A 23,332-nucleotide genomic window follows, 5' to 3' on the forward strand; every position below is an offset into this window, starting at 1 on the left:
GATATTCCTCTGCAGGCTTGGTTCTAAATGGATGTGTTTGAATGTTTACTTAGGTTAAAAGCTTGAAAAGTGTTACACCAGCTTGTTATAATAGCAGCTACTTACTGGAAACCACCCTAGTACTTTTTATTACCACATAATAAAACCAAAATCATAACAAAAAATATAGTAATAATCTAACCTAAATGCCAATAATGTGTAACTCTGTCTCTAACATGTTTTGGTAAGTGATGAAAAGGCCCCTTTTACTCTTGATCTAGAATTAATATTCCCTTCATATTAAAAAGTGGGACTATCAAAGCATATTAAGGTAATCTACTCTATATGCGACATTAAATTGATTTATTAAAAAAATTACAGGTGCATTTTTCTAAATTAATCTGTGAGAACAGAAATCACAGAAATGAAAGCTCTCATCAGTCCTCGGAGAGGTGGCAAATTGAGTTTATTTTTAGGCAGCACCTGTTTTAAAAACAAGCAGTCCTCGTGTCAGGGCCGGGGGTGTGTAATGGAGAGAAGGCTTATGATTTTTGCGTGGGGTTGAAAATAGCTCGGGGAGGGAATAAATCCCTTCCCTCCTGAGCCATCGCTCTGGAAGAGCTGAGGGAAGCCAGGCTGAGGGGCTGTGCAGGGACCGGCGGGTCGGGGCTTGCTGTGGTGTGTGGTGTTGCGCTGTGCCCTCGCGTGCTGTGCTGTCCCGTTGTGCCCTCATGTGCTGTGCCGTGGTGCCAGCCTGCCCCCGTGTGATGTCACCGTGCTCCTGTGGTGCCTCCTGCCCAGGCCGGGCCTTTGCCTCACCGAGGGCTTCTCCCGCCAGCCGGAGCTGTGAGGAGCCGGCAGCAGGACTGGCGCCACAGCCCGTCGTGACATGGTACTGCTGTGAGGTGACATCACGACTATCGTGACAGGCTGACGTCAGGCAATGACATAACAACGCCAATGACGTAACGACATCGCGCAATGACGTCACCAACGCCATGACATGCTGACGTCACAAAATACCATCGCTCTGGGGGCGGCGGCCGAACTGCCCCGTCACTGCGGGCCTTCAGCGCCCTCCCTTATATAGCGGCCAGCAAGTCCCGCCCCCTATCCGATTGGCTGAGCTCCTCCGACGGGGGCTGCGATTGGCCACGGTGGCTGTCAGTCAGGGGCGGCGCCGTGCGGAGCACCGGGAGGCCATTGTGGCTGGGGCAGCGGGAGGCGGCGGCCGAGGCTGGTCCCGTCGCGTCCGACCCAGGTGAGGGGGCGGCCGCGAGGGGCGTGCTGGGGCGGCGGGGCTGGAGCCGGGGCGGGACGAGTCCTGGGCCGGACGGAGTGCTCGGCTCGTCCCGCGGCGCGGGCAGAGCCGGGGCGCCCCGCCGGCCGCTGCCCGGGCCCGGCCGCGCCGGAGGGACGCGGGGGAGCGGCGGGGCCGGGCCCTTCCTGCTCCGGCCGAGCCCCCCGCCCTGCCCGTTCCGCAGTGCCGGCCCCGCGGAGCCGCCTCTGCCCGTCCTGCTCCCCTGTCGCTCCGTGCCGGTGCCCGTGTGCGGCCGGCCCGCGCTCGGCGGCCCCGGAGCCCCGTCCCGGGAGGGCAGCGGCACCGAGCGCTGCGGCCGCGGCCAGCCCGGGCTCTCCGGAGCTGGAGCGATTGCTTAGCAGAAGTTTTAGGAAGGATGTGAGAAGACTGTTCTTGCTCGCTTCTTGCATGAGCAGCGAAATTGCTTACAGCACAAGCATGTTTAAACTTTTTCTTTACACCAGCTTGCCCTGGCAGAGTTCTGAGAGCCTTTCAGTGTTTGCGTCTGTGTGTAGTAGCTGAATGAGACTGTAACAGGTAGTGGGGAAATCTTTGTTTGGGCAGTCGTAGTGTGGGTTGCTTAAAGAAAAAAAATCTGCTTTCCAAGAGTTTCCAGTTGTAAACTACCTTTAAACTGCTGTAATCCTTTGGTGTTACTCAGCTAGTGCTTTGCTACACTTTAGTTCTAAAGGTTGGCAGTAGAGGAGTGAGGTGTAACTCACTGTGACTTTGTAGCTGGACTCTTTCCTTTTGATATATACTGCTGTAAATATTAAAAAAAGCCCTTGCTACTATTGGATGATAGTCTTTAAAAGGGCACACCTCAATTAGAAATTGTTTTGCTGAGGTTAATAAGAGAATAGGGGGAGATTTACGGCACGGAATTCCCATATGTTTTCATAAATACATGTGTGTGTGTGTGTGTGTGTGTGTGTATTCACTGCTAATATTGTCAGCAGTAGAATTTTAGCTTAAGACTTAAAAAACAAGCCAAGCTTCGTGCTGTTCTTGTGTTTCGTTTTCAGCAATGACATTTCTGTAACCAAAACAACCCTGAGAATGTGTTCCCAATCTGTTTCATAAGCTTTTGACTTGAAGATATCCAGAGTACAAATCTGGTTATTAATAAGTTGCCATTTTAATAAGTATATTTTAGGTAAGTGACTGTTTAATGCAGGATGTATTCTCTAGTGCAGTTACTTTCAGCTTCTAAAGATTTCTCACTGGAATTGTGTATAAGCCTACTACTGGCAGGTTTGATGTGTTGGTTATTTTTCTAGTAGGAGAAAAACAGGTAAGTACTAAGAAACTTATTTCACAGATATACTTCTTACTTGCACAACAGGAAATCTATTTTTATTTGGGGGCTCTTGAAGCCCTCGTGAAAATCAAGACTCGTGGAGAGCTGCTTTGCACGGAGAATTGCAAATGGGTTGAAGTACATAAAACTTGTGTGTTCTGATAACCCATTTCTCTTTCTGGGGCTTTTCTAAGGAGTTTATGCTCATCTCCAAGTGATTTTTGAAAAGTGGCTTTGTGCAGACCATGATTCTTAAAGGGAGGGTTTTTTCAGCATCAGGATTATTTTGTTTTCCTGTATTTCTTTATCTCTGTTACAGAAAAGTGTTTCATTAACTCCTGAAGAGGTACAGCATTGTTCTTGTGCAGCTAAGAAGTTGATATCCTGCAGCTTGATACCCAGTTTATGCAAAATCTGTACTTTTTTTTGCTTTTGTCTCTAAGTCCTTGCAGAGGGAGCATCTTGACCTTCCAGCTGTACTTTTCTTAAAATATTGAAGGTTCAGTGAAAACACCATAGGTGCTCAGGAGCTGTTCATCAGAACACCTGGTACCTCAGAGTGCCTAGCTTTGGGGTAATGAACAGGGCTGGAAAGAAGAGTGGGATGTACTGGGAAAGTCTGGAGCTGCCCTTGAGGCATCCTGTGGTCTCATGTTAGTGCTAGCTGGCTCTGCAGCTGACTGCCTCTAATATTATTGTGTAGGAGATATTGTTTTCTTCCTTCTTCTCCCTGTGACAGAGCAGAAAGTTGGTAGCCCACATTTTCCCTTTGCTGATCCTTTTTCCTCTGCTTTTTTTCTAAAGCTTCTAAGAGGAAATGTCAAATAAACTGACAGTCTAAATTGCTGCTGGAGATGACCCAGTTCAATGTCTGCCTCTTAAAATGCTGCATAGATTTTGAGGCACTAGATGGTAAAAGGGACTCTAGACAGTTCTTGAGAATCTCTTAGGACTATAACAGTTTGGTTTAAACTCAGTCTTTACTAGGATTTGGAGGTCTTCCATTTATTTTATTGCAGATTCCTTGAGTCTGTCAGCTGACTTAAAACATGGAAAAGATGCTGCTCCCTCCTACATGCTCTGAGGAGGACAGAAATCCAAATTCTAATTCTTAAAGCAACCAAAAGTTATTTGTGTGGCTTTGTGCCCTTCTAGGGTGGGTGTCTGGGTTGCCCTTGAGGCTTTTGTGTTTTGCATTGGCTCACAGATACTCGGTGGGGCCAATGAGGAGAGACAAACTGTGCCTTTAGAAACCAAAGCAGGCAGCCCAAAGCACAGCTGCTCAGGGGAAGGGGCTGCTTGCATTTCCTGTTTTAAGGAACAAGTTTGAAGAGATTTGCCTGTGCAAATCACCCTGGGCTCTAATGGCACTATCTGTTATAGTAAATGTGAAATTATGAAGGGGAAAATTTGTTTGAGAGCTCTTCAGTAATTACTGAGGTAATTTACTTGTAAGGTTTGGAAGAGGGATGGACACCCAGGAAAACTGTTGGTCTGTGCTCTTGTTACTGTAGCACTTCAGAGCTAAAGAGGTTGAGTCCATTACTCTGCTCTCTGATGTAATTACTTACCTCTTGTTCATTCTTGACAGATGAATTTAACTTACTCTCTATTGTGTCAGGAAAGTCTCTTCTAAACTGTAGCACAAAAGTCTCATTCTGTAGTACTCCAAGGACACTGGCTGATAGTGCAAGGTGTTGTGGTGTGTATAAAATGGGAAGGAGAATGTCTTGTTGTAGGTCTGGATCAGGGAAGGGTTGCCTGGCAGAGCCCTCCTTGAAATTTCCTACTAAACAAGGCTGAAGGGATTGTTGGAGAAATTGCAGCAGCCACAGGGATTTGGGGGGCAGTTTTGTTTTAAACTTATTTTGCTGTTTTAATTAAGTCTTTTATTGCAACCCTGTTTCCTTCTGTCCACAGACTCCATGGATGTATGTTGTAACTTTTATCTTTGTTCTCAGTGTTTGAATAATATACTTTCGGATTTTTTCTGTCATACAGAGATTAGTATAGTCCTAGCACATAGCAGTAGTTCTAAGTTATGGAGTAGCCTTCAAGGAGTAGAGAGTTGTATTTGGGTGGTTTGGTTTTTAGAGTTGTTTACTTAGATGCTTTTTGTTTGAGGGATTGGAGTAGGAACACGCATTCCCTTAAAGCTGTAAAAGCTGTAATTGCTGTCTGTCTGCAAGTATATTTCATTAGCAGTGGTAATGCACAAAACTGAAAGAATGTTTGTTTATGAATGAATGTTTAATGGTGTGCTGTTGAAAAATTCATATGTTTTAAAATATGTATAATATTTCTCATCTTGTCTGCTGGAAATTAGTGAGATATTGAACATTTGTTTTTTTTTTTTCTTTTTCTTCAAGATCTTGAAAACTTTGCCAGGTCCCTGAGAGAGAAAACTACATGACACTACACCATGACTGACAGTAAATGTGATAGTCAATTTTACAGTGTTCAAGTTGCAGATTCAACATTCACTGTGCTAAAACGTTACCAGCAATTGAAGCCCATAGGATCAGGGGCACAGGGCATTGTTTGGTGAGTAACAAATACTTCATTTAAATATTAAAAGCTATAAATATAAAGCAAAGTTTGCATGTATTTCTGATAGAAGTACCAGAACATAAAACACTGATAATACATTCTCTTGTTACAGGGTTATGGACTAAATAAATTCTAAACCAATTGCTTGCTATAGTTCATGTGCAATTGTATTGGTTTTTGTTCTGTTTTTAGGGAAAATTAATATTTGGATAACTGCATAAATTAGAATGGTCAACAAATTTCTTCCTTTCTCATTAATCACTTTATTTCTGTTTCTAGTTCTCCCATTGCCCTTGTAGTTGTGATATTGCAGTGTGAGGTATGACAATGGTGAGAGATTCTGGGTTTTACTCGTTTCTTCATCATGGCCCCCTTTCTTCCCCCTCTTTTATTCCCAATCACTCCTGTCCATTTCTAGGAGCCATCAATGCAGTGCCTTGCCATTAACTGGCAGGATGAGGCAAATCAGTGTCATTGTCACTCCATGGATTAACCAGAAAGGGATGCTGTGTGAGGGGCTGGGCTGGCCGGCTCTCCCTTGGTGTGGCACCCCAGCTTTGTGTCCAGCCTCCACTGGCCCAGGACGTGGGAGTCTTTAGGCTGATCCTGAACCTTAGTCTCTTGTATGGCACCACACCTCTGGGCCAGCTAAAGGTAAACACTTTCAAATGTTTTTTAGACTGCAGCAATCCATTCTGCACAATGTAGTGCCAGCCCATATTTTGTTGGGTGAAACTTACTTGGTAACAGCAGAAATGTTTATTGATGTGGGTTTTCATTCCATAATCAGGGGAGCAAACAGATGTACCCAGGAACTCTGTGATATTGACTTCATCACAACACATGGTGGGCTGTTTGTGCTCTGAATCCAGCCTGCAGTTTATCTTCATCTATAAAATCTGCAGAATAAGTGTGATGACTCATGTACTGTGAATAACTCCTTAACAGCACCTGCCCATGTCTTCTTGGCCTTTCCATAACCACAATAAGTTATATAAGTAGGAAAAGAGTGCATTTCTCTGAGAGCAGGCCTTAATTTTAAATTTTTTTGGCTACCCCTCTTGCCCTGCTGATAGGTAACAAACAAAATGAAAACACCATATTTCATTTTTCTTCAATGAGTTGAGTGATGAGGGGGTCCTAGATCTTGGTCATTAGGATTTGGGAAAGACTTAGTATAGTACTGACATTTTCCAGGTGTCTGTGTGCTCAGAGTTATGCTTGGTTGAGATGGTGTGCAGGAGTTTGGGGTGCTTGGAAGTGTTTCTCCTTCATTAGAAGCAGAGCATTTTGAAGCCAAATTGCTTTGGATCTCTGCTTCAGAATGAAATGCAGATCATGTTAAGGTCATCGTGTTGGGAGGAAGAGGAAATTATTTGATTTATTCACTTGTTTTGAAACTACTTGATTTATGAAACAGCAGAGTGAAACATTGCATGAATTTTCATCTTGCTGTGAAAGACCTCAAGTTGAACAAAGTACAACATCTAGTTTCTCCTAAAATCTTATGCAAGGGATATTTTACTTCCTAGTTTTTCATAGAAAACTCAGTGTAAGATGAGTGCTATCCTGCTATGTTTGGCTGAAAAAATTGTCAAGACATTAGGGTAACACACAGATGTGATGGCTTTTTAATCATCCTGTGTTTAATATAAAAAACAGGAGAAGTTTTTCTGGAGTTTTCTGTCTGGATTTAATTTATTCTGTGAGGAATTTTTAATACCACCTGTGTCACTTTAGCTAGGAGGGGCCTAAATTTGTGCTTTTTTTCCTCAGTATGTTAATGAGAAACTCCATTGGTATTGCTCCATGTAGTTTTAACTTTGATATTAAAATGTAGGATAATAAGTAATTTTAAAAATATATTCTTAGGAAAAATAGTAAATGAGAGCTCAAGGAAGATGAAAAAGTAACTCAGTTTTTATGTACAGGATATTTCTAGGTGACAAGGCCAGGAGAGAAACTGGATATATCATTTGTAATTTATGTACAAAGTAAACATATTTACCTTACTGCACTTCTTTGTTCCTGAGTATTAATACATCTGAAGTCTGCTACTCTATTTTGGACTGAATCAAAATAACTTTTGTCTTTAACTTCCTGACATCTTTTTTTTTTTTCTTTCTTTTCCTTGATTTCCTAAATTTTCTAGTCAATCTCCAAAATAAGAGGTTCAGGTGGAGTTCTTCATATGTCTTTAAGGCTTGTCATACATCTGATTTGTCACATCATGCAGGGACACTTCCCCTAAAATTGTTCCTCTATCTGCTGCTGCCCTGTGATTTACAGCTAATTCATGCAGACCCTCTTGGTTACTGATTTGCTACTAATTCACAGGTATAATCATCAACATATGGAAGTCATTAAACATTAAAGGCATTAACATATAAAAATTAATTTACATGTAATATCTTTTAGGTGAATACTGAAATATCAGTGCTTTTGTATTTATATTTAGGAGGAAAATAATTTCTCCAACTGGCTGGCCAGTTGCTTTCCTCCCACTCTGTTTCCTTTTGCACAGGCATAAAGGGTTTAAATCAGAGACTTACTGTAACATTCAGTGGTGACTTGTGCACTTCACAGAAGTCAGCTGAAATAAATGCTAGCAAGTCTTTAGTTAAGTGGCACATGGCTCAAATTGAGAAGCATGTCCCAGGAAATCACATTTCCTGGGTGAGCCCTGCTTTGTGGTGGTGTTGCTTTTTTCCAGGAGAGAAAGCAGTGAATTTATGCTGGGAAACTTGATAGATTTTGAGTATTGTTGTACTTACAGGAAAGCTTTACTTTTTGTTAGGGTACTGTAGTGTGATGGCCCTTGTAAGTCTGATGTCACATAGAGCTTGATGAGATAGGAAAGGAGCTCACAAAGAGCTTAAATGTGCTTGGAAAAAATGTGAATGAGAATTCTTTCCTACCTTATGAAAGTAACATCAAATAGAAATAGGGTAATGTGGGAATCCTTATTGAAAACTGAAGCTGTTTAAAGACTGGAATTCCTGAGTAGCATGTGCTGGGAATTCACATCTATTTTGCCAAATAGTCTTTGTTACTAATGAAGGCTATTCCCACTTCAGTCTTGTTTTGTTTATACAGATACTTTAGCTTTAGGTTCTTTCAGCTATTAAAGCGAGTGTAACCTGACCTATTAAAGCAAGTGTAAGTTGACCTCAAACTGCAGAGGGAAGGAAGAAACACAAGTGAAAACCAGGGTAAATTTAATGGTCATGGTCACTTTTAAACTCTTGTATTCCTCCCTTCAGTCTGTTTTCCTTATTTCTCAATTGAATGCATTTTTTTCCATTCAGAAGCAGATGATGAATGTAGTTTTCTGCTAGGCACTACATTTTATCATTACAAACTATCCATGTAAAGGAGAATATTGATCCCTGCAGAAGGAATCAGAGACAAGTTGTGGCTCTCCTTTAGCTAAGAGACATTTCTGCTGCAAATACTAAATGATTGTCAGTCAGCAAAAGTGTCCAAAAAATATTCCAAATATACAGATTAGGCAGCTGCAATGCTTCTTGATGTTGAACAAGCCTAAAATATTTTTAGATCTTGCAATTTTGGGTGTGAGTCTTGAGTCAGCAGTTTCAAGTGTAAAGACAAAAAGGAGAGCAGGAAGACCTCTGATGAATGTCAGTGCTTCTGTTTGACTTACTTGTATTTATTAAAGGTTGTGAAGTTTTTAAAGGATGTTTCTTTTCTGAATTAAAAGTAGGTGTAGTACCAACGGGCTAGCGGATATACTTTGTCTTAAATCTTAATTTCTTTCCTTCCTCACTTCTGCCTCCCTTTGCCCCCTCCTCTCCCTCAAACAGACTTCAACTTGTTTGTCTTTGAACACTTCTAGTGCTGCATTTGATACAGTGCTTGGAATCAATGTTGCTGTGAAGAAGCTGAGTCGTCCTTTTCAGAACCAAACCCACGCCAAGAGGGCCTACAGAGAGCTCGTTCTTCTGAAGTGCGTCAATCACAAAAATGTGAGTCGGCCTTTGTGTTGCTCTCCTTACTCTGCCCTATCTCAAAAGCTCAGCATTTGCTCCCTCACTTGCTGTTAGTAACCCTAGGAAGGGAAATAGTGACGGGCTGGGAAGATTTGCTGTGGGCAGTGCAGTTCTCCACAATGTATGGCTCAGTTTTTGGGGGAGCTGCTTGGGGTCTGAAGTACCGAGGGGAAGGGAGGAGGTTTCTGCTGCCATCAGTGTCAGTGTTAGAGACCAGGCCTTGTTGTGTTGCATTTGCCCTTTTTCAGCCATGTCCAGCACAGCTTGTTTGGCACTGGGGTGGTTTGTGGATTTGACCATTGTAACTTCACTGTATTTCAATCTTCTGAGCTTAGGCAAGATTTTTATTAAACACAGTGTTTAACTGCTGAGGTTTTCAGAGGTGCAGCACTGTCTACAAAATTCAAATGCTGTGGACAATACTTGGTGAATTTTGAAATCTTTAAACGCTCTAAAGTGAGCCGTGATGTCAATACTTCATTGCTCAAATACAAGAATATCAGGTTTATGTGACTGCTGCATGCTGGTACTAACATGAACTAGAAACATTGCTGCTCAAATCTCAAACTTCCTGCAGTCAATTAGCCTTTCAGGGCTGCTTTTTAAGTAAGCTTTTGGTGAGGCCCAGATGTAGCAGAATAAAAGCAAGGTGGTTATTAAAGATGGCAGTAGAGCAATTTTAGCAGTTCTGGAAATAGTACATCATAATCTAAGTTTAATGGATGGTGTGGGGCACCTCTGTGCACGTGGTGTTGGACAGCCTTGCTTAGAATTCCTTGCACAGCCTGTGATTTAAAATAAGAGATTATTATTTATGGGGGAAAATGGGATATAATTCAGACACTGGGGAGGGAGCTCAAGGGTGTCATATAACTTTAAAAAAAAAAAAGATTTTGCCCTGTCTTGGTTCCCTTGGCACACATGCTGCAGTTTGGAACTATTTCTGAATTGGCAGTTTTTCAGCATATGTGAATTAAGTGCAGCCAAGTAACATTCAAATTGTGTATATAGTAACAGTGTGCGCTTTATTTTGCATAGTAACTTCTGCAATAGTGGAGTTTTGTGTGAATTAAAGCAGAAGTTTCTTCTAATGTTTTGTTTTTTGTTTTATAGATTATTAGTTTATTAAATGTATTTACACCACAGAAGTCACTAGAAGAATTTCAGGATGTGTAAGTACTAGATGTTTTTTCATTTTCTCTGACAAATACTGGCCTAAGCTTTAGAGCTGGATTTCCAGTATCCTACAGACTTCATGCTTTGAAAATGAAGAGTAGCTAAAAGCTGAAATGGGCAGTGAAAAAGGGATATTTACCTTTTATCATCAGTCTGCCACACTTTGCTTGCCCATTCCTCTGGTTTGTGTGCATGGTCCTTCAGCAGCTCCATGGCTCACCTCAGGATAATAACTTGGTCTGGATAACATGAGAACAGTTTTTTACTCTACCAGTCACATCAGCACAACAGTATTTTGGCCTCAATTCAGAACTGAATATATTTCTTTTTTATTCAAGCATTATCAGTTGGTCTAGAAAGGATTCCTGGATATTTGGTGAGATATCCTAGGTTCCAGTGAATGTGCTGTTGTGGTTTGTGAATTTGCTTGGGCAAATGAGGGAGTGTTTGTGTCTGAAGAGGGTAAGTAGATGATAACTGCAAATTATTTTATGATCCTTAGTTTTCACTGTTGTTATTTTCATTTTCTTTTTTAGAGTAAAATACAGTGAAAGAGAGCATTTATGTTGCATTATCTGCAATCTCTACATCAACTTCACTCAGTCTTACTTTTCATGATGCATAAAGATAGAATTATTCTCTGTATTACTATTTATAAAACTAATGGAATTTTAATATTTTGTGATGGAATATTGAGCACTTAATTTTTAATAGTAAGACTTTTTGAATAGATAATTTTACTTTGTAACTGGGTTTTTTTCTCATTGGTTTTTTTTAACACTTAGATTAGCAAAGGTGATTTTTCTTAAATATCTCATATGTTCAATTTAAACCTATGAAAAATAAGACTTGAGTTTTTTTAATACTTTCTTTTTTGTGCTTTAGATATTTGGTTATGGAGCTGATGGATGCAAATTTATGCCAGGTTATTCATATGGAATTGGATCATGAAAGAATGTCTTATCTTCTTTACCAAATGCTATGTGGGATCAAGCATCTCCACTCAGCTGGTATCATCCACAGAGTAGGTAGTAGTAGATCATTAACAATATTCTTTGTGAACATAGTTTTTATGAAACAGGGAGGAAGGGAGGGGGTTGTATAAATAAGCACATACCCAGGGCAGGAAAATGCAGTTGTTAATAAAATTACTTTTTGGCTTATCCTGATTGAGGAGGGGGATGTATGGGTATTATTCTGTGTGTTAATCCTTCCTTAACTGAAGTAATTTCTTGTTAGGATTTGAAACCCAGCAACATAGTAGTAAAATCAGATTGCACGCTAAAAATCCTTGATTTTGGACTGGCAAGAACAGCATGCACTAACTTCATGATGACTCCATATGTGGTAACTCGATATTACAGAGCCCCAGAGGTTATCCTGGGGATGGGATACAAAGAGAATGGTAAGCTGCTGGAGTAATGTTTAAATCTCCTGTGTAAAGTATGTCTCTCTTGGAACATAACTACTTTAAAAAGAGGAGGGAGGGCTGCTTTCCCCCTGTCAAGGTTGTTAAAGTATTCTAATCATGGTACTGGAAATGAAAATTGTTACAGTGTAATTTTTTTGTTGAAAATATGATAGTTTTCTGTATGCTTTTCTTCATTTAACATTAACTGCTCCCTCTCCCCTGCTCTAGTTATATCTTGTCATATATTCATCATTATCTTTTTGCCATGTTTTTTATACTCAGAAAAACTGTTGAGACACTGATGGTGGCTAGTATTAAAAAAATCCAAACAAAAAATCAATATATGAATAATAAACCCTTTAATCAATGTAATTTTATTCTGAAACATCTTTCAACAGTGTGTCCCCTTTTGCCTCTCTGATTATTAAAATACATTGCAGATTCCTACCATAAACCATGTCTAATATTCTCTTAAGTCTGCTTGGTGCTCAAAGAGGCTGGGTTTTACATTATTAAAACCAACACAGCTGTAATGTACTGAACATTCAGCCAACAAAATTGCTCCCAAGGAATTGTCCTTGCTTTATTGGGGGTTTTACCTGCTGATTTTTATTAGCACTGGACTTGTATGTTCTTTATCACAAGGGTTTTGAATATCTGTAATTTTGGGTGTGTAAAACAAGGGACTTGTGGGACCTTGCTGGGCCCTTGATAATGATAAAAACACTTTATTTAGTGCAGAAGGCAGCTTGTTGTACAGCAAGTGCTGATGTGGATCAGAACTTCAGCAAAGATTGTTCTGGTTGGGACAAAAATAAATTATCTGCAGGACTGTAGGAATACAGTGTGAGCTTTCAAATAAATAATTGTGGTATTTAAAAAAAAATCTCTTTAATCTTTTGTCCTTGTTGCACCTAACATATGATAGTGGATATCTGGTCTGTTGGGTGCATTATGGCAGAAATGGTCCTCCATAAAGTCCTGTTCCCAGGAAGAGATTGTATCCTTCATGGTGGTTTCACAAGTGTAAACACTGGCTGTGTTTTACAAAATACAAAATTCAGGAACACTCAGTTGGTGTTGATATGATTGAAAATTCATGTGAGCAGTTTGGTTTTCCACATTGTTGTGTTTTACTGTAGATATAGATGGTTTTGTTTGTTTTCCCCACATTTGTTCATGATACTCCATAATTTGATCATTTCACTTTTGTTTTCAGTTGATATCTGGTCAGTTGGGTGCATCATGGGAGAATTGGTGAAAGGTTGTGTGATATTCCAAGGCACTGATCGTATCCTTCCCTAGTCATCCCTGAGTCCCATTCCACTTCAACAGAAACACAATTCTGTAGATCTGTATAAAAGCATAAACAGTTAATAATGTTAGCAAAACATTTAATAATGTTTTAGTAGATCCACTGTACTCTTTGAAATTAGTGTCATTGACCAAGTTGTTGAGCTTTCCATTCTATTTTCTTAGTAGATTATATTTCATGTAATTTATAGTGGTTTAATCCAATGTGTTATGAGCTCCTACTTTTGTAGTTTGACAGATACTGCTAGGTTTGAAAAATAGTAAATAACTGATTTTTTAGTCTTGTTCTTTGTAGATAAGTGTTTTAAGCAAAAGTCTACAAAGTTACTTCTTAACTATGCATGGATTTTGCTGATTATTTGTTTGAACAGTAGACTAATTTTTTTTATTGCACAATTTTTTGAGTTTTAATCAGATTTTTTTCTTGTTTATTAGGGCTTGCTGGGCAAAGGTGACCTAATGGCCAGCACACTGCATGAGATCTTTTTTTATTATTATTTAACATAAAAAGAAAAACTTTCTGGAGGTTCTTTTTTTTCCCATTTTATGAAAATTTCATTTCGGACTGACTTCTTCTATAAGACAGTTGTTCTTCCATTTCTCCTTCTAATATTTTTAACCAAGATTTCATAGAATCATAATCTGAGAACCATTTGGGTTGGAAGGGGCCTTAAAAACCATCTCATTCCAACACCCCTACACCTTCCACTATCCCAGGTTGCTTCAAACCCCATCCAGCCTGGCCTTGAACCCTTGCAGGGATGGGGCACCCTGTCTTCACAATTGTGCTCCAAGTTTTTGAAGCCAATATAAAATTTTTGCTCATCAGCAAGGAGCAACCACCACTAAAAACATTAGGTGCCTGTTCACAGATACTTGTGTATCTTATAGAGGAGGATTTCCAATTTTAATGCTAAATTTCATGACACTAATCTTCAACAGTTGATCATACATTATTTAGTAGTAAATTGATTCAATGTTAAATAAGTATCTTTTTTTTCTACCTTTCTTCCTTTCTATATTTATTATTTTACCTTTTGAAGCCTTCAGACCAACCTAACACAATTCTTCATGGATGTTATGTGTGTTTCACCTGCATGTTGTTAGCATGGGCTATTTTGATTTGTTCATGAGTAAATGAAGGAAATTTTGTTCATGCTTGTTGAATATACAAGTTACCATTTGTGATTCTCTCAGGGCCACTGAAGCTCTACCAGTCTATGTTTCAAGGAGTCTCCTCCCTGATAGGGAAGTGCAGAGTTCTGCTTACAGGGATTTTTGCTTCTTGTAAGAGTTGCAGTTCTCTTTAATGTGAGATACTGATGACTCTTTGTGTTGTTGGGGTCTTTCCTGGGTGGGTCAGGTTGTCACCTTCAGCTGCAGGATTGTCTTGGCAGGATGGTTTCTGGGCATGCCATGAAACATTCCTTTTGTTGATTGTGTTTGGGTTTCTTTTGTTTAGTTGCCTTTTTTAAGTTAAATTTTAAAATGTCTTGATATTTGGGCATTTAGAGGAGGGAGCCAGGTTCAGCATATTGCCCAGTACTTGCCCATGACTCTCTTCAGGAAAATCTGCTCTTAGCGTCAGTAATTTGTATTTTCCCCGATGGTGGATGGGAATTTCTGGGTGGAATGAGATGGAATGAGATGCTCTGTGTTGCCAGGGTGATGGATGCACAGACCCTGCTCCTGATTGTGCTGGGGAGCCCTGAGTTACTGCCAGCTGCTGTTGGAAATGAGAAATGGAGAAAAACCAGGGAATGCAGGCACCTAAGGTGACATGGTGGAAAAGCCTGGCAGCAGCCCTGTGTTTTTGGTCTTCCTTTTGTCCATATGGAGAAGGAAACTGATGGCCTGACCAATGCAAAAAGCACGAGGGGTATTTGTGCTTTCTTGGGAAAAGTCATTCTTTGTTGTGATTGTAGGAAGGATTCTGTTTTCAGCTTTCCTTCCAGAGGCCCTAAAGGCAAATAGACTTGGCATAGATTAAATGCCTGGTCCCTTCTGACCCTGAAGTCTCAGGAGTGGGGAGAGTGGCTTTGTGTGAAGGCTGCCAGGTCAGTCACAGAGCTTTCTCTGCCTGCTATATACTGAAATCCCACTTGGATTTCTGGTAAGAGGCTTATTTTAAGTCCATCCTATATTGAGAATTTTTTCAACTTTGACCATCTGTAAAGCACTTTGAGATATTGTTTTTTACTTGTTTTTACCTCTAAAGTGGGATGGGACATTAAGTTTTCTGCCCTTCCCTGCAGTCTTCTGAGGCCTCAATAAACTGGACTCTACTTTGATTATCTGACTAACCAGGCTGCTGTTACTCAAAGGAAAAGCATCTTCTTGAATCTGGATTGGTGGAGCTCTCACACAAATCAGTTTCTCAGCTAGGAACAAAATTTCCTGATGTATGTTAATTTTCTCTTTGTCTGTGCTTTGTTTTAGCATGTCAGTTAACAATATAAACAGTTCTGAATTTTGGTTTTAATATAGCTTTTCCATTGGAATGCATTCAATAAACAAATAAAATTTTCAATCTTTGTATCAGAAGTCTAAAGTCTTAGCATGGAGCAGTGACTATACATATATTCATAATTGTATTCTTGACACACTAACTGAAATAGAAGCACCTCAGTGTTTTTTAAATACATCTTAATTCAAAGTACAGCATATTTGTTGTTTAGTTGCATAGTCTGTCCATGAGAATGGATAGGTTGAAGTGCTAGATGGTGAATTTAGCTGTGAATTTTTTTGCAAGGTCAATGGATAGGCTCTGCTGGAATTGCACATTCTTTTTATCAGGAAAAACTGGCAAGTGTAGATCTGAGTTGACTTAGATGTTAGGAATATTAATGCAGTGTCTCCTGAGTGTGATAAATGAGCTTTGTTTGCCCAGCTGGGCTGGTTCAGAGCAGGCTCTGGTATCTCTGTAACAATTGTCACCATGGCTGGGGAAAATGCCTTCACTTGAGAGGGGAGAAGGGACAGTCCTGAGGAAACATGAGGCCCAATTTCAATTTGTGACTTGTAAATGCTATTCTTACAAAATATTTAAATTTTGAATTATAAGAACAGAGTTATCTGTGAGTATGATGGTTGGTACACTTAAACAAAAGAACCTGCTATAGAACATTCTGGAATGTGGATTTCCTGTTCAGAACTCCTCTGGACCTTTTCTGAAGTTGAAAAAGAGAAAGAAATCAACCCCGCCCAAACACCAACCAGAAAAAGCCCCCAACCATCCAACTACAGCCCTGCAAAATGCTCCAACTCAAAGTTTCATTTCCTTAGGAGTCAGGTACAAAGCTCCTTACTTTGGTTGGGATGCATTTGTGCTTTAGAGTTCTTTGTGTATTTTTCTCTACCTTCAAGAATTTTCAGTGTTCCTGATGTTACATTGCGCTTCAGAAGATTCCACAGCAGCCTTTCTTTTCTGACCTTAGAGTTGTTTTGCTATGGATACAACTGCCAAATAAAGCTTCTTTTGGATTCTAGAAAAATATTATAATTAGAAAAAGATACTTAAGCATAATGCATTGTGCGGCACTTCCAGCCTGTCCTTCAGAATACACTGACACAAAAATAAGGCTCAGATTTTGTAGCTTTTTGCATGGCAGCTCAGAATACTGCTGATGCTGCAGTCAAGTTCATCTTTGTGTCCTCTGTTCAAGTTCCTGTTAACTTCTCAGATTTTTAAGTGGTATTTTTTTAGAGTGCAGACTTCAAATTCTTCAGCTGATTTTCCTAAAGATATGGTGCAGATATTGATCAATGGAATAAAGTTATTGAACAATTAGGAACACCATCAGCAGACTTCATGAAGAAACTGCAGCCTACAGTGAGGAATTATGTAGAAAACAGGCCAAAATATCCTGGTATTAAATTTGAAGAGCTCTTCCCAGACTGGATATTTCCATCAGAATCTGATCGGGACAAGTTAAAAAGTAAGGCGAGTTTGTTCTCTTTGTTTCCCCGTGAAGTTAATTTAAAAATGTCTGCAGCACATTTAATTTAAAGCCTAATAAAAATATTTATTGCAGTAGTTGTCAACATTAAAAGCTACATACTTTCTGTTTCTTTCATTTATGACAAGTCCTCAGATCTTAGTAGTAGTTACTAAATACTCTTTCTTTGTCCAAGGATTCTGTTTAATTATTTTAATTTTAATCCATTGAATAATGTCTGTAATTTAGTGTTCTCCAAAAGTAATACTTTTTATTACTGATCATCTTGTTCTTAGTGCATAAAGCTCATGTGGGTTATATTTTATCTTTAGATAATTACTGAGAAAATTAAAAAAAAAGAAAACAAAACCAACAATCCACCTTCCTATATTCTGTAGAACAGAAGTGAAATTTTGCAGTGCATGTCCTGTGTTTCCAGTTTTTATTTCCTGTGTCAGACATTAAACTCTACAGCTCTTTTACATTTGTGTTCTTTTCACCTTTACTTTCTAGCCAGCCAAGCTAGAGATTTATTGTCAAAAATGCTTGTAGTAGATCCAGACAAGAGAATTTCTGTAGATGAAGCCTTACGTCATCCTTATATTACTGTCTGGTATGATCCAGCTGAAGCAGAAGCTGTAAGTGTGCAATTAAAATCAATTTTCTAAGATTCCAATTCAATAACTTTAGAAATACCTTTAATTTTAGTCAAGAGCATGCTTTGAACTCATTGGCTAGCAGGAGTCACACAGGAAGCTTCAGATGAGCATTAGGGGCAGAATCACCTGAAGGACAGCTGCTGGTGGGGAGCTGATACAATTCTGAAAGTGGCTGTTAATATTTTACTTAGAGAAAGAGGTGCCTGTTTTTGAAATAGGGCCTTGCTCTAAGGCCCTGTAAAGCTTTACAATTAATTTAATTTTGGTTGGTGCTTTTAAACAGCCTTTCAGTGTGAGGCAGGACTTAAAAGCAGATTCTGGAGTTGTAAAATGACTGTGTCTTTGAGATATCGGAAATAAACTGCCAACAATGAAGGTTAAAAATGCTAAAAAAGTTGTCACTTTTAGTTTTTTTTAGTTAAGATTGGGAATGTTAACCTGATGTAGTAGGCACTATAGACTTTTATTTTCTTTTCTTTGTAGCCTCCACCTCAAATCTATGATGCACAATTGGAAGAAAGAGAACATGCAATTGAAGAATGGAAAGGTAGGGAGTGAGCATGACAAATTACATTTATTGTAGCATCTTGTGTTATTAGTGAGTGGCTGCAGCATGTGCTGGATTGTGTAACAGACTATTCCAAATAATTCCTACTGTTCCAGAGAAGCAGTACTGCCTGTGGCAACAGGAAAATAAATCAGGGATGGAAACAGGTTTGTATGGAGTGAATACATACCTAGGTGTGTGAATGCTCATATATACATGGAACATTCTGAAGTCTGTTCAACAAAATGCTGAAATTTTCTGTTTTCTTTCCCTTTTTGTTCTTAACTGCTTGTAATCTGTAGAGCTTTGTCCTTGATGGAGAGTTCTCTGAAAAAGAAACATGCCTCTTCTCAGTGTGCATTGTTTAAGCCATATCTCTTGACAATATTTACTACTTCATTTGTTTTAGAAATCTAAATAGCAGGAGAGTCCTTTGGTCTAGTTTTTTTTCTCTAATCTCATTGCTTATTTATTGAGCAAATAGATTAAACTGTTGACTTAAACAAAAGAATAAACAGCACTGTAGCATTAAAATCAATTTCACCTTACAGTTTGAGTCAAAACCATTAAATGGTGAGGCAGTTAAAATTTTAACATCTGCCATCACAAGACCAAGGGTAATAGGCATCTTTTATGATTACTTTGAAAGCTGCTTGCTTTTGTAAAACAGCATTATAAATTTCAGATATTGATTCTGGCTGATCTATACATATGTTATCCTTAGGGCATGCCTGCACAGGTAGGTAGGCTTCAAATCATCTTTGATTACTGCAAGGTGGAAAAATAAAATGGATCCGCTAAATGTAATTGAATGCATTTGTAAACATTGTTACTCAGAATTTAAGAGTTATTAATCTATTTAGATATTGTTATCTAAGATACATTAAGACTGTGGGTACACACACAAGCTTCTGTGATTTAAGTTACAGCTCTGGGTTTTTCTGGGTGTTGTTCAGGTGACTGTATCCTAAGTTGTCCTTGACTAGTAAATGGGGATCTTCATACAATATTTTAACTGTTTAACCTTCTTCAAATAGCCAGACTTTCCTCAGTTCACCCTTGGAGATGGTTCTTCAAGAACAAGTATTTGTGTATAATTTTTTGTTATCGAAGTAAAATTTCCAGGGAGGTTTACATAAAATCAGATTTTGAATCCAAATCCAAATGGCAAATAAATACCTCTGCAGTTCTGCTTTCAGACTGACCCTTGTACCTTGATAAAAATGTGAGTTGTTTACAAATCCTCTGTGATCTTACAGTGCTTTTCCTGTCTCTTTTTTCTCTTGTAAGAATTAATATACAAAGAAGTTATGGATTGGGAAGAAAGGAGCAAGAATGGTGTGGTAAAAGATCAGCCCTCAGGTTAGTCATTGTTTCAGTAGTTCTGTAACTGTCACACATAGGCCTGTGAATGAAGAAATCTGCTCAGAAATCCAGGTAGGCAAAGCTTTTGTTGTTTGGGACTATGAGACTGATCTGCCTTTGGAGATCCTTTGGTGCTCTGCTTTTTAATTGTTCTGAACTTGTAGAAAAACTTCACTGGCCTTGCATGTCCCACACCCTGAGCTGCCTTGTGCCTAAAGGGCTCAGTCATCAAATGAAGTTAGCAGCAGCAGTGAGCTCACCTGGAGCTCAGGTAACTGTGCTGAGTGCTGCTCCCAGGCTCAGCATGAACCCCTTTCCTCAGGGTTAAACAGTGTTAGAGCTCCCTCAGGGTACTTAACAGTGCTGTGTTTGTGCCCATGATTGAATCCTTGTGTTTGCTGCCCTTCTCACAGCTCAGTAATCAGAATATTGTTCTGTCTTTTATTAACTGTATCTGTTAGGTTTCTTGACACTCAAGTCACTGTTCACACTATGCATTGTTAGTCTTTTCTTCCTTCCCTCCACAGAGAGAGAGAAAAATAAAAATCTTTTAAAAGGTCATGTTGGCCTTTGAGTGCTAGGGCCCTTGCTTTTCCCCTTTTTTTATTAATTCCTTGGTTTTCTAAGGATTTCTGTGGGGAAAGTGCTGCTCACAGCCCAGAAACGTGGTTATTTGTGACTGTAATATTGTCTTGCCTCAGATTTTATTATGTTTGGTTTTCTTAGCACAGATGCAGCAGTGAATAGCAACACCAGTCCTTCCCAGTCATCATCTATCAATGACATTTCATCCATGTCAACAGAGCAAACATTGGCCTCAGACACAGACAGCAGCCTGGATGCCTTGACAGGAGCCCTGGAAGGATGTCGATGATCAGTTGTGATTGCAGACCTGACTTTGGAAAAGAACTCTAATTTCCATTGAGCCTGAATTGCTTGTAAGTTAATGGAACCAAGTAGAAAAACTCCATGTTCTGCATGTTCTGCTAAAGTAATGCCTGTTGTTTTTTTTTACTCAGTTGTTATGAAATTGCCTGCTTAATGTTGTAGAATGGAAGCAATTCAATGTCTAAAGAACAAAAAAAAAATTAAATTTAGACACTATTACAGGCTTTTCTTTGTTTCAGCCTATTTCAGGTGAGCAGTTATAATAGACTTCTAGCCAATAACTCCTCTTAAGTGGCTTCAACAATCTCCAGTCCCAGCTGGCAGGCTTCTGTGACACAGTGGTTGTTTACATTTAGTACAGTATTGCTCATCAGTGGGTTTTGAATGTATAGTCCCTATAAAGTTTGTTTTAACGTGTGACTGTGGCAATTTGCTTTATTTAACATCCAGAGTGTTGTGTGTAAGTGTGAGCTCACATGTGGAATGCTCTCAGTACTGTGTTTAAAGGGCAGTTTTTCTTCCACATTGCACTTTTTTTTTTTTCTTTTAATCAAACTCTCTTTCTATCTTCACTTTTCAGTAATTTTCTCTTCTTGTAGAAGAGATAAACGTGAAGTTTAAAGCATAAAGCCATTACTTTGTATTTCACCTGAGTGTCTTTTTCAGTCTTTTAAATGTGGACAGAAGATACAGTGGCTTAAATAAATCTTGAGGAAGGATGAGTGACTTTTCTGTGAAGCAGTGCCTGTTTAGAAGAGGAGGATGTGCTAAAATGTTCTGTATTTTTTAGCTTGTGATACTCATCCTTTAACAAAGATAAACAGAAAAAGAAGTTTTATCTGTGATGCTCTTCATTCACTGCAAGCTCTGATAAAAGGAGAGATGACTTGGAGATACTTGCAGCCTCAAAAAGCTGCATAAATGTTTTCCATTTTTTTAATGGGTCCATTCTATCTAGTGAGTAATTAAAGAAATAAAAGTACAGTAGTTCTGAGTCACTTGTAAATTAAGCATTTAGGTAACAGAGCTTAGCTCTATTCTCACCTTAGTAAAGTCTGTTTGTAGTGAGAAGAAAGACATGTTTAATACAAATTTTCTAAATGCAGTGTCAGACAAGAGGAGGAGGTTATTTGCTGTTTCCATACAGATTTATCAATACAGTTTTCAGAATCAGATAATACAAAATTGCCTGTTACATTGCACAATCTGTTGAATTAGAAAGTACATTTGCAGTAGGGTAAGGCTTAAATTGTTTTGTAACACACTTGTGGCTTTGTGCACATTCACTTTGGGGTGCACAGGTGTGAAATTTGCTAAAGGATCTCGTGTGTGCATGTGTGTGACTGAACTATAGAACTGTAAGAGTAATAGACGTGTACAAGTTGAGATAAAACACCACTTTCATAAAAGCACTATATTTAGCTGTTGATCAGATACTCTTGCCTTGAATATATAAATAGAACCTGTAAAATACACTGGCCCAGAGAGGCACTGCATTACTGACATACTTCTCATGTAAAACACAATTGTCCGTTGTTCCAGGCCTTATGACTCAAATAGCAGCACTTTCTCCTTATGCAAATGTTGCTTTTATATTAAAATTTTGCCCCTTTTTAATAGCTTAATTTGCTGTAGTAAAAATATCAATATTTTAGTATCCCAGAAGATTTAAAAAAAATAACAAGGTAGTTAATGTTAACTTCAGAATTGTATTCTGGCATATCTGATTTTTAAAATTCTCTTAAATTGAATTGCAAGACATATGGGGCTTGTGTTTTTTCTTATTGTTTGATTTTCAACCTATGGATAACTTTTTATCTTTGGATACTGACAGTATATGTGAAATATTTTTAGTGCATTCTTGTCACCGGAAAAACATTTTAACATACCTATTTATCATATATCAGAACAGTACACTTGGCTGTTCTTTTGCTTTTTTTAGTCCATGTTATTTGTGGAAGTTAAAATAGCTGAAGACACCTATTCATAATGAACAATTAGTGATTCATCTGTTGAATTTCATTTTTCAAGACTTCAATTTTTCAGCTGAAGTTGCACTGTGCTATGTTCATTTTAACAGTTTCTACTTTAGAAGACAAAGATTTATTGCTTTTTCCCCATGTGATTTGAGTACTCACAGAGTTGAATTTTTCCTGTTGGACTTGGGCTGCTCAGCACAACAGAGGGTTGGACCAGATGACTTCCAGGTCTATTCCAACCTAAATTCTTCTGTGATTCAAATTGTCTTTAAATGTTTTTAACAATACTGTTCTGTCTTCATGACTTGAACTGCTATCTGTCCTTCTCCTAGTACATAGTGTTAGCTTGAAAATATACTCTTGGAACAAGAAAAGAAACCCCAACATTGAGATTAAATGAGTTTATTTGTAAATCTTTTAGGAAAAGCTGTCTCATACCTAAATTTTTTTTATGTCTTCTTGCTATGGCATACATTGAAGCTCAATTACAGAATGCCTCCAGAGCATGCATGAAATATCTGTGAATATTGTGGATTTTGACTCCAGTTTAATCCAAAACCAGAGTGCAAATGCAGGTGGATTTCCAGAGGACACAAATGCAGACAATCCCCAGCAGAGCCAGGCAGGTGCATGCTGCAGTGCCCAGGCTGTTCCAGTGTGCTCATGTGCACTGCATGCAGCCCCTCCCCTGGCACTGCTCCTGACTGCAGGGGACAGTCAGAGCCAGGGTGGTGACGTGGTGGTCAGTGCCACGAGAGCCTCTTCACTGATGGAAAACACAATCCGGTGTCACTTGACAGGGGTTTAAAAATTAGGAGAGTTTGGTGTGCAATATAATCACTTTTATTCCTAATACTAAAATTATGTATGTAAAGTGATGCAATTGACCGTGGTTTTGCACTTTGGCATTTATAAA

General features: G+C 39.1%; 1 protein-coding gene across 5 annotated transcripts; it reads left to right on the forward strand.

Moving 5' to 3' along the window:
• The first annotated feature begins 1,153 nt into the window (after window positions 1-1,153).
• MAPK9 (mitogen-activated protein kinase 9) lies at window positions 1,154-23,074 on the forward strand. Of its 5 annotated transcripts, none has more exons than XM_054287686.1 (12): window positions 1,154-1,240; window positions 4,949-5,123; window positions 8,986-9,115; window positions 10,253-10,311; window positions 11,201-11,339; window positions 11,555-11,720; window positions 12,655-12,726; window positions 16,796-16,978; window positions 17,492-17,616; window positions 18,121-18,184; window positions 19,475-19,546; window positions 20,281-23,074. In XM_054287686.1, exons 2-12 carry the CDS (start codon window positions 5,002-5,004, stop codon window positions 20,421-20,423), a joined length of 1,275 nt encoding a protein of 424 aa, XP_054143661.1. In that variant the 5' UTR covers window positions 1,154-1,240; window positions 4,949-5,001; the 3' UTR covers window positions 20,424-23,074. The 5 variants fall into 5 exon arrangements, with proteins under 5 accessions (XP_054143661.1, XP_054143662.1, XP_054143666.1 ...); XM_054287687.1 differs by lacking the exon at window positions 12,655-12,726 and adding an exon at window positions 12,946-13,017; XM_054287691.1 differs by having other exon boundaries at window positions 20,276-20,378.
• Window positions 23,075-23,332: the final 258 nt, after the last annotated feature.

This window comes from Melozone crissalis, unplaced genomic scaffold, assembly GCF_028551555.1.
Source record: "Melozone crissalis strain CALT ecotype California unplaced genomic scaffold, PUWL_Pcris_2 ptg000061l_1, whole genome shotgun sequence".
Lineage (NCBI taxonomy): Eukaryota > Metazoa > Chordata > Aves > Passeriformes > Passerellidae > Melozone > Melozone crissalis.

Bases quoted from the DNA above. Each gene is read 5' to 3' on its own strand.
- MAPK9 (XM_054287686.1), top strand. From the start codon at position 5,002: ATGACTGACAGTAAATGTGATAGTCAATTTTACAGTGTTCAAGTTGCA. The intron at 5,124-8,985 runs GTGAGTAACAAA...GAACACTTCTAG, and splicing joins GGGGCACAGGGCATTGTTTG to TGCTGCATTTGATACAGTGC. The intron at 18,185-19,474 runs GTAGGGAGTGAG...TTCTCTTGTAAG, and splicing joins TGCAATTGAAGAATGGAAAG to AATTAATATACAAAGAAGTT.